Here is a 16,229-nt window from a genome sequence, read left to right as displayed (position 1 = left end):
TTTGCCATATCTGAAGGGCCAAGAATTTCCCAGCCCTGGTTTAAAATGTAAAATGCAAGAGGGGAGAAGGTTAAGGAGCCTACCCCCCCCCCAATGTTTGTTTGTTGCAAACTGCTTCAAACTGGAGTCTCCATAGCATGGGCATCCACAAGGGGGAGGGGAAAATTTGCCCCACTGAATAACCCCCAGATTCCCAGCTTTAAAAAGCCGACATGGTACATTTTAAACATACTTAGAACCTGAGATATGAAGCAAAATGGTTAGATGATTGCCCAGTTTCAGCTAACCGGTTCTGCTAATAGAAGCCCATGCAAGGACTTATGTTAGTACAACTGGGCTTTCCCCCCTCTCCTCACCCCCATGCACCCCCAAATTGGTTTAGGGGGGAGTGGGAGAAACTACGGAACAGCACATGAGGGGAGGAAAGGTTGTTCCATTAGCCAAGCAAAAATGTTTGTGCTGACAGAGCAATCTCCCTAGTGCTACATCAATTTATCCCTACCATTCTTCCAATTATTTGAAAGAATTAACCTGTTCCTTGCGTTCAGTGGAAAAATTCTTGCCAATGCCCATTTCCACTGATGGGATAGAGTTAAGGAGCCTCTCCCTCCCCCCCCCCCCACCCACAGAAGGGCCTCTACAGCCACATTTTCCAAAAAATTTAAATGTTTGCACTTTGTGAACACCCACGCACAGACACCGTCATGGAGAACACTACACATGGCCAATGAACATCCTATGCATCTTGACACTAAGCCCAAGGAGATGAAGAGCACCTGTAGGCTCACTCTTGGTTTGCCCTTTCAAGGCTGCTTGCTATCCCCCTTGTTCATTTGAAAGCCAAACTGTTTTCGGAGCCCAGCGAGCTTTCCACAAAACAACTGCGTCATCCCCATTCCATGCCTCTTAAGACAAGGTTCATTGACCAACAAACCTCCTCTCATCGCTTACATTTGGGGAGGGGAGGGAAAGCAGAGAGGGGGAAAGAGTAGGTGGGGGAAATCCATTTGGTTCTTGTCCCTAAAGGAGAATTCCTCTCTCATGGCTCTTTTGTAAATAGTTTTATCTTGAACGATCATCAAGTGACTCTTTGTGCTCTCAACACTGGGCTCATTAATCGACCCTCTGCGTTATCGGTTTTCCTCTCTGATCAGTTCTCAAGATTTATATGCTGCCTGTTTTGGTGCAAGAGAGATTTATTTCCCTCTCTGGAGGTGCTGTGGCTTTTCTGACCCAGATGATGTGACAGAAGACTTAAAACTGAAACAGCAGTGGGGATTGTGGCTAGAAAATAGAGAAGCAGCCAGACTAGAGAATGGGAAACTGCGAAGCTTGTAGCACGTAGCAGAGACATAGGCTGCAAACACACAGTGCATTAAAGCACATTACTTTCCCACAGGATCCTGGGGCCTGCAGTTTGTTAAGGGTCCTGGGGATTGTAGTTCTGGGAGGGGTAAACAAGACCTGCCAGGAGTCTTTGGGGAAAGCCACGTGCTTTAAATGAATAGTTTGTATGCAGCCATATTCAAGCTGACCTTTTGGCTACAACATCCAGACTAGTTTTTTTTATAATGGGGGTATTTTCCCTAGTCCTCCATTCCTACCACCCACTATTTCATCTTGCCTGGTGAAGACTTTCAGAGAACTCAAAAGCTTGCTGCTGTTTTGTGACAGTTTGGTGTGTCCTAATGCAGGCCTTGCCCAGCTGTGGGTTTTGATGTCTGGGAAAGGATGGCTTTGGTTCAGAGAGTCTGGGAGAAGGAAGAGAGTCAGAAAGAGTGTTGGGACATGATGAAGGATGGAGACAGAAAGCTGCTGAGAGTTGGCTTGTTTTAATGCCTGAGGAAGATCATTTAAATTGAATGCACATGCCCACTCATTCACACAGGGCACAAACTGCTGGACACGTTTTCTGCGCAAATCCCACTGGACTGCACAAGAGCATGGCAGGAGACTGTGTTTCTGCCAAACGGAGGGCACAGAATGATCAAGTTGCAGACAGTTGGCCAAAGAGGTCAAAAGTTCACAGTGCGAAGCTCAGGGAATGATTGGATGGAAAACAGGAAAAGATAACTCTATTCATATTCTGTGCTTCTCTTGAAGAATTTAGCAACCAATCCTGGAACGAAGTTTCTTCCTCACTGAAGCTTAAGGCAAGCATTTTGTTCAGTGTCTCCCTGCCAGCGCAGGGACATTTGCCAAGCTGTTAACAGCTCGAGACATCGCACACATGTGGGAAGGGCATTAATTCAGCTCCATGACAAACATCTTTTTCCCTGGAACACTTCTCTGTATGGGCAGTCACTTTCAAGGGAGATTGCAAGGGTGGGCATCTGTTCAAAACGCTGACCCGGCCATTTGGGCAATTGTCCAAAAGCAACTCATCTTCCATTTTTGGCTAAGATCATCCCAAAGGTTCTCTCGGATACTTCCAATTCCTATATGGATGCAAAAAAAAAAAATATGTTTAGTATGAAAAAAAATTAAATGACACATGCAATCAACACTGGCGACGTACTCCAGATCCCAGTTAAACCAAAGAATCAAAGGCCTTGTGTACGTCAACAGAAATAGTGGCACACCTGCCGTATAAACTGGCATGGTTGAACAGTCAATGCTAATCCTCAAAGGAACTTTAGTGCTTGAAGATCCTTTTCTTTTTATGGAGTTCTGGGGCCACTCCATGCTACTAACCATGATTGCTATGCTCTGCCTCCACACTTGGAAGGAGTAATGTTTCTGAATACTAGCTGCTAGAAACCTCAGGAGGGGACAGTTGGCCACTATGAGAACAGGGCGCTGGACTATGTGGACCATTGGCCAGATCTAGCAGGGCTTTTCTCACCTTCCCATGACTCCCCCTCCCCTCCATAGGTGTGCACATACGTGTGTGTGTGTGTGTGTGTGTGTGTGTGTTGGAGGGTGTCAACTGTGAAGAGGCCATACCTGTATAATAGGGAATGGTAGTTCTTTGGGCAGACTATGGATCTTTAACAACTTCACTCAGCTGCAATCTGCAGAATATTGTCGAGGAAAGCGAAAGCAGTTAAATTGGTTTAAAAAAGTAAATTGCATTAGATTGCAGACATCCCTTCCATCATCTTCAACTCAAGTACTTTTCCTTAACTGGGTTGCAACTGAGGCGGCTGCCCTCAAGCCAATTAATGACAATCAGTCATATTTCACTGTTTAAAACCAGAGGTTATGACACCGGGAGTCAGAGTGACAACAGAACGCTAATGGACCATTTTAACCAAAAACATCACTCATCCACCCTGCAGGACCGTTGCTGCCGCAAGATACAATTACATATTATATAGATGATAAATGACCAATTTCCATTCACTTTATTAAGTGGGGCCTTCTACCATCAAATTTGCGTCACGTCCTGACCATGCCAGTTTCAGGAAGTGTCAGTTGGTAGGCAGACGTATCGTCACTCAAGTCAATCAATTTGATTTCCTTTTGATGCAGGAGAATTCAGCCCTTAAAACTGGATATCTTCCAACAATTTATAAGCATGCCTACTCAACAACATTAAAGTCTCACATCGAACATAACCAATCTATAGAAAGCACTTTATGATAATGGAAGTAGGAACAATGTTTGTAGTATTGTAACCTAAGAAAATCCTTAATAATTGGTGTGGGTTTTTTTAAAGCATGCCCACTCCTCACATTTAAGTCTGTGCTTAACAGTAGTGGATGCTATCAGGGATGTCTGGGGGGTGGGAAATTTTGTAAGTGTATGAAAAACTCTTTATTTAGGATCCCTAGAGTAAATTTCCAAGGTTCTTTGAGTGGAAGCTGTGGAAGCTAAAGCAGTTTATATTGATGATAAATATGTGGCCTTAGAGTGCATGAGGCTCTGTCTGCACTTTCACAAATCTACGTTTCCCAACTTTGTCCCCTTCAACAGACTAGAAGGTACCCATTTAAATATAAATCAGCTAGCATGGTACCAAGTGAGGTTATATTGTTCTAGCTTGCACTTTTAGAGGGTAGGCAAAAATGGGCTGATGACTCTAATTTTGCAATTATCAAGTTACATAAACATCAAAATATTGCCTTTGGCTTTAGAACCACTTTTTAGCATCACTTACAGCACACCTATGAATGATTACCTAGTCATATGTTCCATTGATCTCAAAGGGGCTTACTGCCTTGTAAGTTTGTTTAGGATTACAGCTTTAATCAACACTCCTGCTTTTGTAAATTTTGCTTTACTGTTCTAGGAAGGGCTCTCACCCTGAACATGAGATTACTGTGAGTTCAAGTGGGCAGACTTACGAAGGGACAAACATCAGCAGGAGAGGGGAGGCACCAGTTGTTGAGAAAGAGGAATGTATACGTCTGAGGTCTCTGAATATTCTACCTTGCAACGGCACTGGAGCTGCCAGTAGAGAAGAGTTTCTATTATACGCCTGTCATTTCAGTAGACAGCAATGCCTCAGCAATAAGATAAAACCTGTCAACACACCAAAACTGCTTTGATCAGGAACAGAAGATGTCAAGTGCGTAACAGAAAAGATTCTGTCTCCCCCCAAAGATGTCAGCAGTTAGCTTGGCTCTGCGCTGAAAAATAGAAGGGGAATGAAAGATAGAAAAGGTAAAACATGGGAGGAGGGCCAATATGAGAGAAAGAAGGAAAGAAAAATGTAAGTGGGAAGTTGCAGAGTTTTTTGTGTGTGTTTTGATGTTTCACAGACATTAAAGTTTATTGCCAAGGTCAGCATTTCTGTTTCACGTCATATTGAGGAAGGTGGTGCATATATTGCGTTTCTGCATGCTCAAGTGATGCAAGGGACTTATATCAGGAACGGCAGTTTGTGAAACTAGTAAGTTTCAATTCAAGGTTGATCAAAACTCCCTTGTCTGTCTCATGAGAACAGTGGAGGGAATGCCAGTCCCCCCCCTCCCGTGACAAAGAGTCACATTCAGATGTGTCACATTTACGCTTGTTTTTTAAAATAATTTTTATTAAAGATTTTCCTCGTTTACAAAAGCACATGCATTGTCTCTTTCTTCAGGGAGGGGGGGTTGTTGGGTTAAGTTAGCCATATTGAATTGTATGCTGTCTGTGGGTTCGTGTTGTTGTCTTGTTGGGCTGTGTATGTGATAAAGGGAGCCATACCGGGGTGAAGGCGTCTTCTTCTACAGTGGTACCTCGGGTTAAGAACTTGATTCATTCTGGAGGTCTGTTCTTAATCTGAAACTGTTCTTAACCTGAGGTACCGCACAATTTCTGTTCTCATCCTGAAGCAAAGTTCTTAACCTGAGGTACTATTTCTGGGTTAGCAGACTCTGTAACCTGAAGCGTCTGTAACCCGAGGTACCACTGTATTTGTGTCAGTTTCAGTCTATTGGTTAGCTGTTTAACTCTGTTTCCCATACTACTTGATACCAGTGTTCCATGTTTAATCCTGACAGGTCCCTCCATTGTCTGGCTATGATGTCTCTGTCTGCTGAGAGTAGATGGGTTATGAGCTTTTTATAGTGTGAGTGGGCATTGTTATTTTGGAAAATGTTCAGTAGGGTCAGTTCTGGGATGACTTCTAGTACCTGCTTAGTTATTTTGCTTATTTCTTATATGACTGCTGTCCAGAAGAGTTGGGTTTGGGGCATTCCCACCATATGTGGAGGTATGTGCCTGTGGAGGTGCATCGTCTCCAGCATTTTAGTGAGGTTCCTAGGCGTATCAGCGCCAGTTTCCATGGTGTTAGGTACCATCTGTAAGTGAGTTTCAGAGTGAGTTCTTTTCTTTTCGCGATATGGATTTAAATGGAGGTTTAGACCCAATCTAGTCCATTGGGTGGAGTTAATTTCATAGTCTAGGTTGTCCTCCCATTGTTTTTTGATTGCATCAAGGGGGTTTGTGGGGCTTTGGAGCAGTGTTTTGTATATTGTGGATACCATCCCCTTGCCATGTCCCGTTGTTGTTATGAGACAGTTTTAGAAGGTGGTCAAGGGCCTAGTGGCTGTTGATTTTACTACTGGGTTGTTTAGGAAGGCGTGCGGTTGGTGGTGTGTTAGCCAGGGTATTTGGGTGTCCCCTAGTTTGTTTTGAATTTCTTGTGTCATTACGGATTTGTTATTTTTGTAGAGGTCTGCTAGGCCATATAGGCCTTTGGCTTGCCAGGTTTTTATCTGGAGAATTTGTGCTGTGTGGTGGATAAGTGGGTGGTGAGCTAGTGGGATTAGTGGGGATGGGGTTGGGGTTGGGGACAGTTTGCCTGCTTCTTCCTTCCATGCTTTAAGCATGGTCTGTGTCTCTCCAAGTGTATCCATTGTTTTATCTCATTTTCTAGAATGTATGGGATTACGTGGTGCACTTGGTTAGCGATACAGTAGGAAATTGCTTTTCTCAGATTTCCCCCTTACAGAAAAACACAAGAATAGGAGAGAGATGTGAAAAAGAAGACTATAGGAGTGTATGCATAGACTAATTTTTTTGCAGCATTTAAACTGGAGAAAATAGGTAGTGTTCAATTACTGTTCTATATCTATGCTATACTAACAATATAATCCTGCACACACTTTGTTCTTGTTATTGTTGTTTAGTTATTTAGTCATTTCTGACTCTTCATAATCCCATGGACCAGAGCATGCCAGGCACTTCTGTCTTCCACTGCCTTCCACAGTTTGGTCAAACTCACGTTCGTAGCTTCGAGAACACTGTCCAATCATCTCGTCCTCTGCCATACCCTTCTCCTTGTGCCCTCCATATTTCCCAACATCAGGGTCTTTTCCAGGAAGTCTTGAGGTGGACAAAGTATTGGAGCCTCAGCTTCAGGATCTGTCCTTCCAGTGAGAACTCAGGGCTGATTTCCTTAAGAATGGAGAGGTTTGTTCTTCTTGCAGTCCATGGGACTCTCAAGAGTCTTCTCCAGCACCATAATTCAAAAGCATCAATTCTTTGGCGATCAGCCTTCTTTATGGTCCAGCTCTCACTTCCATACATCACTACTGGGAAAACCATGGCTTTAATTATATGGACCTTTGTCAGCAAGGTGATGTCTCTGCTTTTTAAGATATACACGCTTACTCAGATGTAAGTCCCACTGGGTTGTATCCAACTAAATCATTGTGTATGAGAATCAGATTCCACTCATGCAACAGAACTTCCCCTCCCTATCCCTATCCACTAGTGCCCCACACATGCCCCAGATTTGCTCTGGGGATTCTCCCAACTCTCTAGAGCAGATATGGGGGTACGTGGGATTGAGGGGTGTTCTGTTGTGTGAGTGGAAGTCATTTTGCTTGTGCAGAAACTTCACTGGATTAAATCCAAGATGACCTATTCCCAGGTAAGAGTTGCATGTAGGATTACAGCCTGAATACAACTGTTCCCAGAGGGGTAGCCATGTCAGTTTGTTGCAGCAGAAATATCCAAGAGTTCTATGGCTCCTTAAAAGCAGACACATTTTTTGTGGTGTAATAAGACTTCATGGACTAAGCCAATACTGCCAGAGGTCTAAAAGTAGGCTCCACTTACACCTGACATTTTGGCTTAGGTCTGGTGAATCACCTCTAGTTAGTATTTAGAGGATGATTTCAACTATCTAAATACAGCAGTTAGCAAAGCCACAGCGGATGCAATTATTTACAGTTGTGTTTGGGAGACCTTAGAAAACTGGATTTATATTAAGTGTCCTAAAAAAATGTTCATTTTTCTTCTTCTTTTATGTTATTAAAATACATAATCAAGAATAAAACAAAACCATCACAGAAAACAGCTATGAAATATTGAAGCAGAAACAAAAAGGGGCCCAAAGACATCAGTAATACATTCCAGTCTTTCAATACATTCCAGAAATTATAACAAGTCTATAAACACCATTAATATGGATATCCCTTATGCTAATTCCATGTAAGACCTATTACAGTCGTTAAGAGTCGTCAAGAGGCTCTCTCAGCTATCTGCCAATCTCCCATTCGCACCCTCCCTTCTGAGTAACACCCCTCCCCACCTTCTCACTATATAGAAGGATCTGGCAACTTCTGTTTCAGTGTATCTGAAGAAGTGTGCATGCACACGAAAGCTCATACCAAGAACTAACTTAGTTGGTCTTTAAGGTGCTACTGGAAGGAATTTTTTTATTTTGACTATGGCAGACCAACACGGCTACCTATCTACTGCTAATTCCATCTTCTGTCCTCTTCCACAGCATTCCTCACAACGAGGATCAGCTGTCACTTTCAGCTACTCTGACCTTCCCTCAACTTAGTGCCCTCCAGAAGATATTTTGGACTACAACTCCCATCTGCTTCAGCCAACATGGCAAATGGTCAGGGATGATGGGAATTGTACTCCAAAATTATCTGGAGGTTACCAGGTTGGACAAGGCTGAGTAGATGGCTCTCAAAGACAACTGGACTTGCCCTCCATGAATCTGCCTATCAATGGCCCCTTGAATTGCCAGCCACAGATTAGCACAAGTGGGAGAAGACTCCTGCTTGTAGGATTTCTATAAACATCTGGTTCGCCACTGTGTGAAGCATGATGCTGGGCTAGATCAGTGTTTGATCTGATTGAGCATGCCTCTTCTTATGTTCCCACCACACCAGAATCCATTCTCAGTATGGAGGTAAGCAAGAACCTGAAGGAATGATTAAAGAGTGCAGAAGCTAACTCCTAGGGGCCAAGGTACCTTTGGCCCTCCCAGTAACATATTTGAGGTGACGGGGGGGGGGGGAGTTGATGGGCATTGCCATTCAAATGGTGTGTGCACACTGTGTCTTGTGATCGATTATGCAGGGTGGGGCTTACGTGCGGCCCCCCCCATATTTTATTCAGGGTGTAATTAAATAAAGAAAACTAAAGAACATTGCTAGGAGATAAAAACGGGGTAAGAAGAGAGCATTGAGGTGCCAATATGAACTTGCGTCCTTTGGACTGCTTGGCCACTGGTAAACTGACAATGTGTCACCTCACATACTAAGGGAAGGGTTATTATATTTGACTGGATGCAACTCCTGAAGACAACCTCTCATTTAAGTTTAGCCTCTCCACTTTAGCTGTCTCAATCTGTCATCCGGTAACATTTTGTTTCATGTCCAATGTTAAAAATCAGCCATTCACTAAACTGCCACAGTGCCTAAGAGCTGACATGTCAAACATTGTGTTACTGGCAATTAACATGTCCTATTTACTTTCTTGAGGGAAATGTGTTGGAAGAAATGTTTCCCCAAGAGAATAGCTTAGTGGGAGAAGTGTGGGTTGTTACTGTGTGGTGTTGGGGCACTCAAATTGGGCAAGCTGTTGCCAGAATACAGATATAAAATGTTGACCTCGTTCTCTTAACGCACCTTTTGGGAAGCAACTAACTTCCATATTCAAATGGTTCATATACAATGTTTTCTTTGCTTGCAGGCTGAAGGATCTTATGAGAAAATAAGAGTGAATTTGCTTAACTATAAAGAAGCATGCTTGAAAATGTTGCACGAGTCTGCGATCAGCCCAGGTAAGAAAGCAACCTTCACCATCATCAACGCACAAATAATAGTTTGCAAAGCTTGTAGAAATGTGTTGTATCCAAATCAGCAGTACATGAGCCTAATGTCACTGCAAAGATTTCTGCTTGTGCAGTGGAGCATTCACCCTCCCTCTTTCCCTGCAATCTGTTCTAGGGGCTCCCTCAACCCTGTGGAGCAGATTTTGGGAGGGTGCATGGGGGAGGGGAGAAATGAAAGTCCCATTTGCAAGTGGAAATCCTTGCATTGGTGGGATGTGTTAGCTGAATACTGCCCAGTGATAACTAAAAGATCATGAGTAGTAGGGCTTCTCACCAAAATGGATGCAAGTATAAAGAGCAAGAAATGCTGGAAATTTGGTGAGCAGGATAGGGAGAAGAATGAGATGTATTTTATTGAATATGCTAAAACGGCATATTGCGGGATCAGAACAGCTTTTGGATCCTTTGGTGTCAAGTCACTTTCTCAGTCTCCCTCCACACCCCTGAACCACCCCTGAAAGGCCCCCATTTGGCCTCTGCCATCAGTTGGGTCAGGGCAATTAATGCTTCATTGGCAGTGGGGGTGGGAATATTGGATATGTTGCCCTGAGAATATCCTTCTCAGGGCCTAAGGATTAAACCCTTGGTATCCTCAGTCTCTCAGAGGGAGAGGGATTTGTTATGACATGTTCTTGTTTGTTTGACAGTCAACAGTACTGTCAAAGCTGGTGCAGTGCAGACTGGGAGTGTGAGCTGGAACAGAAGCAGTTCAAATATAATCTCAAACAAGAACTTGCATAGACAAGCCACTGTTCCTTCAGCCTCAGTCTTTCATTTTTAATACGGTTGTGATAATAGTACTTTTCTACTACTACCTTAAGGTGGCTGTTTACTGAGATAATTTATGCAAATGTCTGTTTGTTGTTGTTAATATTTACTGAACCTCCTTGGGAACATCTTGTTTCATTTTCTGTCAGTCATCTTAATTCATTTTCTGCTGACATTTGGTATGAGGATGTGATCTGGCCAAGATAATAATATTTATATGTTGTCATAAAAATTACTGAGGTATTCTGTATGAATGCTATCATCATTATTTTGTTGATTATTCATTTCTAATCCTTTCAACTAACCATTTGGCCTCTTGGGAACATCTTGTTATATTTGTTCTCACTCACCTACATTCATTTCCTGTTGATATATGTGGTCAAAATGATAATCAGCCAGCTTCGTGCTTGTTTTGGTTGCTCGCTTCAGTAATTTTGATGCCTTGGTTCCATTCATGCCCCCGTCCCCAAAGTTTGATTGATAAATGTTCTTGAGAACTTTGCTTGAAATCTAAATCACCATCTATATCTAGCTGAAATGCTTATCTAAGTAGCACAAGTAGCAGCTTAGCACAAGGGTGGCTGCTGGCATGCTTCACTGTAAGTCTTACGTTTAGTGCTCAAAGTGGCAGAAAAAGGAACGTAAGAGGGTTTCATTTCAAGTTTGGTCAGATTCTGTTATGTCTGTTGCAAAGAAGTGGAACTGCATCCCCTCCTGCTTTTGAGCCCTGCTTATGATCAAGCTGTAAACTTCATTTAGTGGTATTAATTTAAATGCTACAAGATGTGCAGAGTTATGTATTTTAGGTGCAACATCAATATGGCTTGGTTTGAACACACTGCATCCCTTGGTGATCAGCTGCCTGCATCCTTTAGTGAATGTTAAAAGACTCTCCCTCTCTCTCAGGAATATACTGCAATGGGAGTTTTGATGAATTTGTTTGCTGGCCTCATTCACCTCCAGGAATAGTCTCGGTTCCCTGTCCACATTATTTACCATGGATAGAAAATGGTAAGGCAAGACTTGGAAATATATGCACATTGCAAAGCTGTAATATATATGAGAAGATTTCTCTTTCCCTCTAGAGTTCTGTACTGGGTACCTTGTCATGCAAAGAAACTGCTAACTGAGACTCTTCAACGCTGATGGCGTAGGGTAGCTTCTTAAATAAATGCTTGAATCAAATCTCTCCTGACACATACTCAGAAATCCAATTCTACCACACTCCATACATAGTATGATGTATGGATTATAAGGTAGATGTAAGGTAGAAACATGATTTCGTCAGCAGACTCCTACAGTAGTAAGGAGGAGACAATACTGGGAGGCAAGGAAGCAAGCTGTAAAGGAGCCAATGAGATCACACAAGAATGAAAGAGGGAAGGTGGCCAGATTTACTTAATCCCCCTTTGGAATCTGCAGTCCTGAATTGGTTAATTATACAATATCAGTGACTGCTTCTCAACCCCAAGCACAAATAATCGAAAGCATGTAAAATGGAATTAAGTGAAATACAATCTTATCCCTTGGGTTTAAGCACTGACAGGGGCTTTAGAAACAAGGAATTAGGAGAATTTGACAGTGTTAATCCATTGATAAATATTAAGCTTTCTACAGTTACCTCCCAAATAAACAGACATTACAAAGAGCCACATACATCCAGCCAAGTCTCCATTTTCAGGGGTCTCTAGGCAAGTGATGAAAGGATGACGGCACAAAGCATGTCTGAAAAATGAAATGTGTGTCTTGACCTTTGAGCTTGCGTCTGTTTACATTTAGGAAGTGCAAGAAACGTATACAGAATCTGCTTGGACCAAGGGATTTGGAAAAAAGTTGAAAACTCCACTGTGGTCTGGGATAACCGCACTGAATGTTCTGGAGACAGCCACTACGAGAGAAAAGTGAGTAGAGATGCCTTTTTATGGTTTAATACAGTAACCTGCTTAATCCCCTCTGGAAATCCTCTTGATCAAATTGTTTCCACTGAGTACTTCACCTGAAAATGGGTAGTCTGTGTGTTTATTTAGAAGAGAGAATTGGGTCAACTCAGGCTGGATGCTTAGGTTGAGCACATTCTTCCCCCCAACGTTTCTTGGATTTCTGACTGCTGAGCTGGTTCTAAAAGTTATGAGGAGAATGAGTAAAGCCATTAGAAGAGAGAGGCACTATATAAATATAATGAGCAATCATTTTCACTTTCACCTTTTCTTCCATATGGTACATACAAATTCATATGGGAATCTGCACCTATGACTATTCCAGCCACATAAAACTACTCTGAGATGTAATGAACTCTCATGAGGAATTTAGCTTTTTTTAAACACACACACACACACACACACACACACACACACACACACTTTCCACCTACTAGTTACATATGGATAGGAGTTACATGCACATAATATGGAACTCTGCAAAACAATGAGTATAACCTTTAATCTAGGTCACAGATAGAGCACATCTGGGACATTTTCCAAAATGATTCACAGAATGTAAGTGTGGAATGTGGGATGTAATCCACTGGGAGCAGTCAAATATAACATTCCTTGTTTTCCTAGAGTGACATGCAAGGGGATGTTGGTCCAGCCAGTCAAACTTCCTGTTACACCTGGCTGGAGCATCCTTCCTTGCATGTGACTAGTGGGTGGGCTTGACCTTTCCAGACCTGGTAAAAGGCCAAGGCATGCTGCTACCCTCCCTCTTTTCCATCTTCCTTTCATCCTGCGATCTTCCTGGACTGAACTGCTGGCTGCCAGCCAAGCAGTCCTCCAGATCATCTCCCTTATGGGGTAAACCTGTTTGTATATGTTTGTAACTTTAAGCCTAAAGCCTGCCTTCAGGGATCACATTGATCGTAAGTAAAACTACTTTTTGTTACTTATGAATAAGACTGTGGTGTCTTTATTCCTTTAGGAGGGATTTAAAAGGGGATCTTACCAGCAATATACAGTTCAATCTGAGGCAGATTGAATTGCATAATAGTAAGAGGTTCTAACAAGGCTGCAACCAGCTTTCTGCTGTAAGAAGGGGAATGTAAACTCTGCTAAGTAAAAAACTTGCTAACACAAGTTAGGAAGGATATTAATAAACAATATATCCTCTCCTGCCACCCTCAACATTCCCACATGGAAGTCCATCCAGGAGGAGGGAAAACAAAATAGGCAGATCATCTCTCTCTCTCTCTTTCCTGGCTGTACAAGCAGAATGCACTTCCATTCCATTCCATTCCATTCCAGAGCCAGTGTGGTGTAGTGGTTAAGAGCGGTAGTCTCGTAATCTGGGGAACCGGGTTCGTGTCTCCGCTCCTCCACATGCAGCTGCTGGGGGACCTTGGGCTAGTCACACTTCTTTGAAGTCTCTCAGCCCCACTCACCTCACAGAGTGTTTGTTGTGGGGGAGGAAGGGAAAGGAGAATGTTAGCCGCTTTGAGACTCCTTAAAGGGAGTGAAAGGCGGGATATCAAATCCAAACTCTTTTATATGTACAAGGGAAGGGGAATTTCCTTTCACTGGCAGCACCTTAAGGTGTGGTGCTCTGGATGGCCTCTCTGGTCCTGGGAATTTTGAGGGAATGGGGACTACCACTGGAGACTATCAAGCCTAGCATACCTAGGTACCTTTGTAAGCTTACAAAGACAGCATAAAGGAGATCATCATTTTGTCATATTGGTTGCCCTCAGCATCAGGTAACCAGAGGTTCCATTTAAGTAATGACTAATAATAGGTCAGCACAAATGTCTGATAAACACGTCTGGTTTCCAAAACAGTGAGGGCTTGTAGGAATGTTTAGAAAGATAGGAGAGGATATGTTAATTAGGTATGAATCAAAGCAAACAGCAATCCATGGAAAGCCCAATTGCCGATTGGCTCTGATTCAGCAGTAAAATGCAGGTTTTCCTGGGGAAAGCACCAAGACAAACAAAAAACAAAAAAACCACACCATGCTTAGACACAGAGCTTTAGAGCCTGGACCTGTGCCTAAAAACATGGCACAAAATGAAGTCTGAATGAGCCCTGAGTTATGTGCTAGAGTGATCTTCTGCAGATGAGATGAGAAACCTGTAGTCCTCCAGATGTTTTTGAATTACAACACCCATCATCCCTGGCCACTGACCATATGACTGGGGCTGATGGAAGTTGATGTCCAACAAAATTTGGAGGACCACAAATTTCTCATTGCTGTTCTACAGAATTTTCTCTCCTGGAATGATCCATTTCCCAGACTTTACATCAATTTAACTCCTTTGCTTCTCTGTTGTTCTTAGGATGAAGAACAAACATTGTGGATCTCCACCCTGTACATTTATACTGTGGGATATACTTTTTCTCTTGTTTCCCTTGTCTTAGCACTTTTCATACTGATGTTGCTCAGGTCAGTATAATCTATCTTTCAGTAAAACATGGTGTTTTGGAATTACCCAGTGGTACATTTTCCAATTGCCAGGAGCTGGGATTTGGACCTGGGTTTGCATTATAATCTAACGTTGAATGATGGCTGGTGTCATCCTGGACAAAGTAAGAGAAACTTCCTTCTTCCCAGATCAGTCAAAGGATCTGCTCACCTAATAATAATGCCGAAGTTGCCCTGGTCATACCACACCTATGAGACCATGAAATCGGTACAGTTTTAATTGCATTGTGTATCATGGCAGCTGAGAGGGATAGAGTGGTGATCAGATATTATCAGTGGGCCACCTGTTACCTGAGCATTATAAAAGAAGGCAAAAGATTGCATAATGTAAGTAGGCCCTTGTGCAAGGAATAAACTAGATGTTGACTAACAAGCTTCCAAATCTAATGTTTCCTTTGCAAAAGTATTGCAACAAATGTGCAACACCCACAGGAGAGAATAAATTAATTGGACATGGTTCCTATTAATGCTTGCCTGCCTACTGATTCTCCCCTGAAAATGTTCACACAAGCAGTTTCTAAGCCTCCCCAGCGAAGCAGTCGTGCTCCAAAACTGGCGATGAACCCAGCTAGCGTGGAAATGGCAGAGGTGGGTGGGAATCTTTGTAGCCAGCATGAGTTAAGCACCCCCCTTCTGCTGATCTTCTCCTGTAAGTGTTCCACTAGTCTCAGCACTCCCATCCTTAGCAAATTATTGACTGGGATGAGAGATGTAGTTCCACCCTAAGTAGTGTTTGTCTTTTTCTGCTGCAACATGAGGCCATCTAATAGCAATGGCAGCAGTGAGGTCCTCTTGCTCATCAGCCCTATAGGAGGGACACACAAACACACACACACAATTTTTTTTATTTAGGAGCAAGCATCCCCAGCTGTCCAGTTCTCTGCAGAGAGTATATGTTGTAAACCACACAATACCACACCAACTTTGCCACTGCCTCTTTTCCTTTCTTGCTTCACAGAAAATGAGCAACAGAGATGGGAGCCCCTATACTCTTGGTTGTCAGGTGTGCTCAGCCCAGTGTAGGATAAGACAGAAATTATGCTACTGGAACAACATGCAGGCCTAGCTGATCCAAGTGTCCTTAGCACCCATAGCCGCTAAGTCCCCACTAGGAAGGAAGAACATTTACAGCAGGGCAAGAACATGCTGTTATTCAGATCAGAATAAAACCAACTTCAGTGGATTCCTAAGAGGATGCTTCTCTTCTTCCACAGGAAACTGCACTGCACAAGGAACTACATCCATATGAATCTGTTCATTGCGTTCATCTTGCGAGCTGCAGGAGTTCTCATCAAAGACAGAACAACCCACAGCACTTATGTATTTCTTTATGTGGACTCTGAAAAGCCAAGTGATCTAAATGGATGGATATCATTCTCAAGTCCAGAGGTACGGCATTGTTAAAAGCAAGTGGGTGGAAGAAAGAGCATCTAATGATACCTGGAGTTTCTATGTGTTCATGGCTGAATTCTGTAGCTGCAAAGCTTGCTAGAAAACTGTTGTTGATTGAACTCATTCAAAGCATTGCATTCCA

At 42.8% G+C, this 16,229-nt stretch overlaps 1 protein-coding gene and 1 long non-coding RNA gene across 6 annotated transcripts in view; one reads left to right on the top strand and one right to left on the bottom strand.

Annotated features, from left to right (window-relative positions):
- The window catches only part of GLP2R (glucagon like peptide 2 receptor), a 40,774-nt gene that overhangs the window by 13,333 nt on the left and 11,212 nt on the right, over positions 1-16,229 (top strand). For 4 of the 5 annotated variants that reach the window (XM_081185399.1, XM_081185402.1, XM_081185400.1 and 1 more), the window contains 5 exons: positions 9,373-9,463; positions 11,189-11,293; positions 12,062-12,183; positions 14,550-14,656; positions 15,910-16,084. In XM_081185399.1, the coding sequence (XP_081041525.1) occupies positions 9,373-9,463; positions 11,189-11,293; positions 12,062-12,183; positions 14,550-14,656; positions 15,910-16,084 (600 nt within the window). Of the gene's footprint in view, positions 1-4,529; positions 4,658-9,372; positions 9,464-11,188; positions 11,294-12,061; positions 12,184-14,549; positions 14,657-15,909; positions 16,085-16,229 lie in introns of those variants that run through there. The other variant, XM_081185401.1, reaches the window with a different exon arrangement.
- On the bottom strand, positions 1,814-15,902 carry LOC308582415. The gene is made up of 4 exons (XR_014005674.1): positions 14,847-15,902; positions 12,279-12,394; positions 2,947-4,574; positions 1,814-2,438 (listed from the first exon to the last, which is right to left on the bottom strand). It is a non-coding gene; the product is annotated as an uncharacterized lncRNA (long non-coding RNA).

Source organism: Podarcis bocagei, assembly GCF_964188305.1.
Source record: "Podarcis bocagei genome assembly, chromosome: 2".
Lineage (NCBI taxonomy): Eukaryota > Metazoa > Chordata > Lepidosauria > Squamata > Lacertidae > Podarcis > Podarcis bocagei.
Note: the sequence above shows the minus strand (reverse complement) of the source record. Positions and strands in the feature narration are given on the sequence as shown.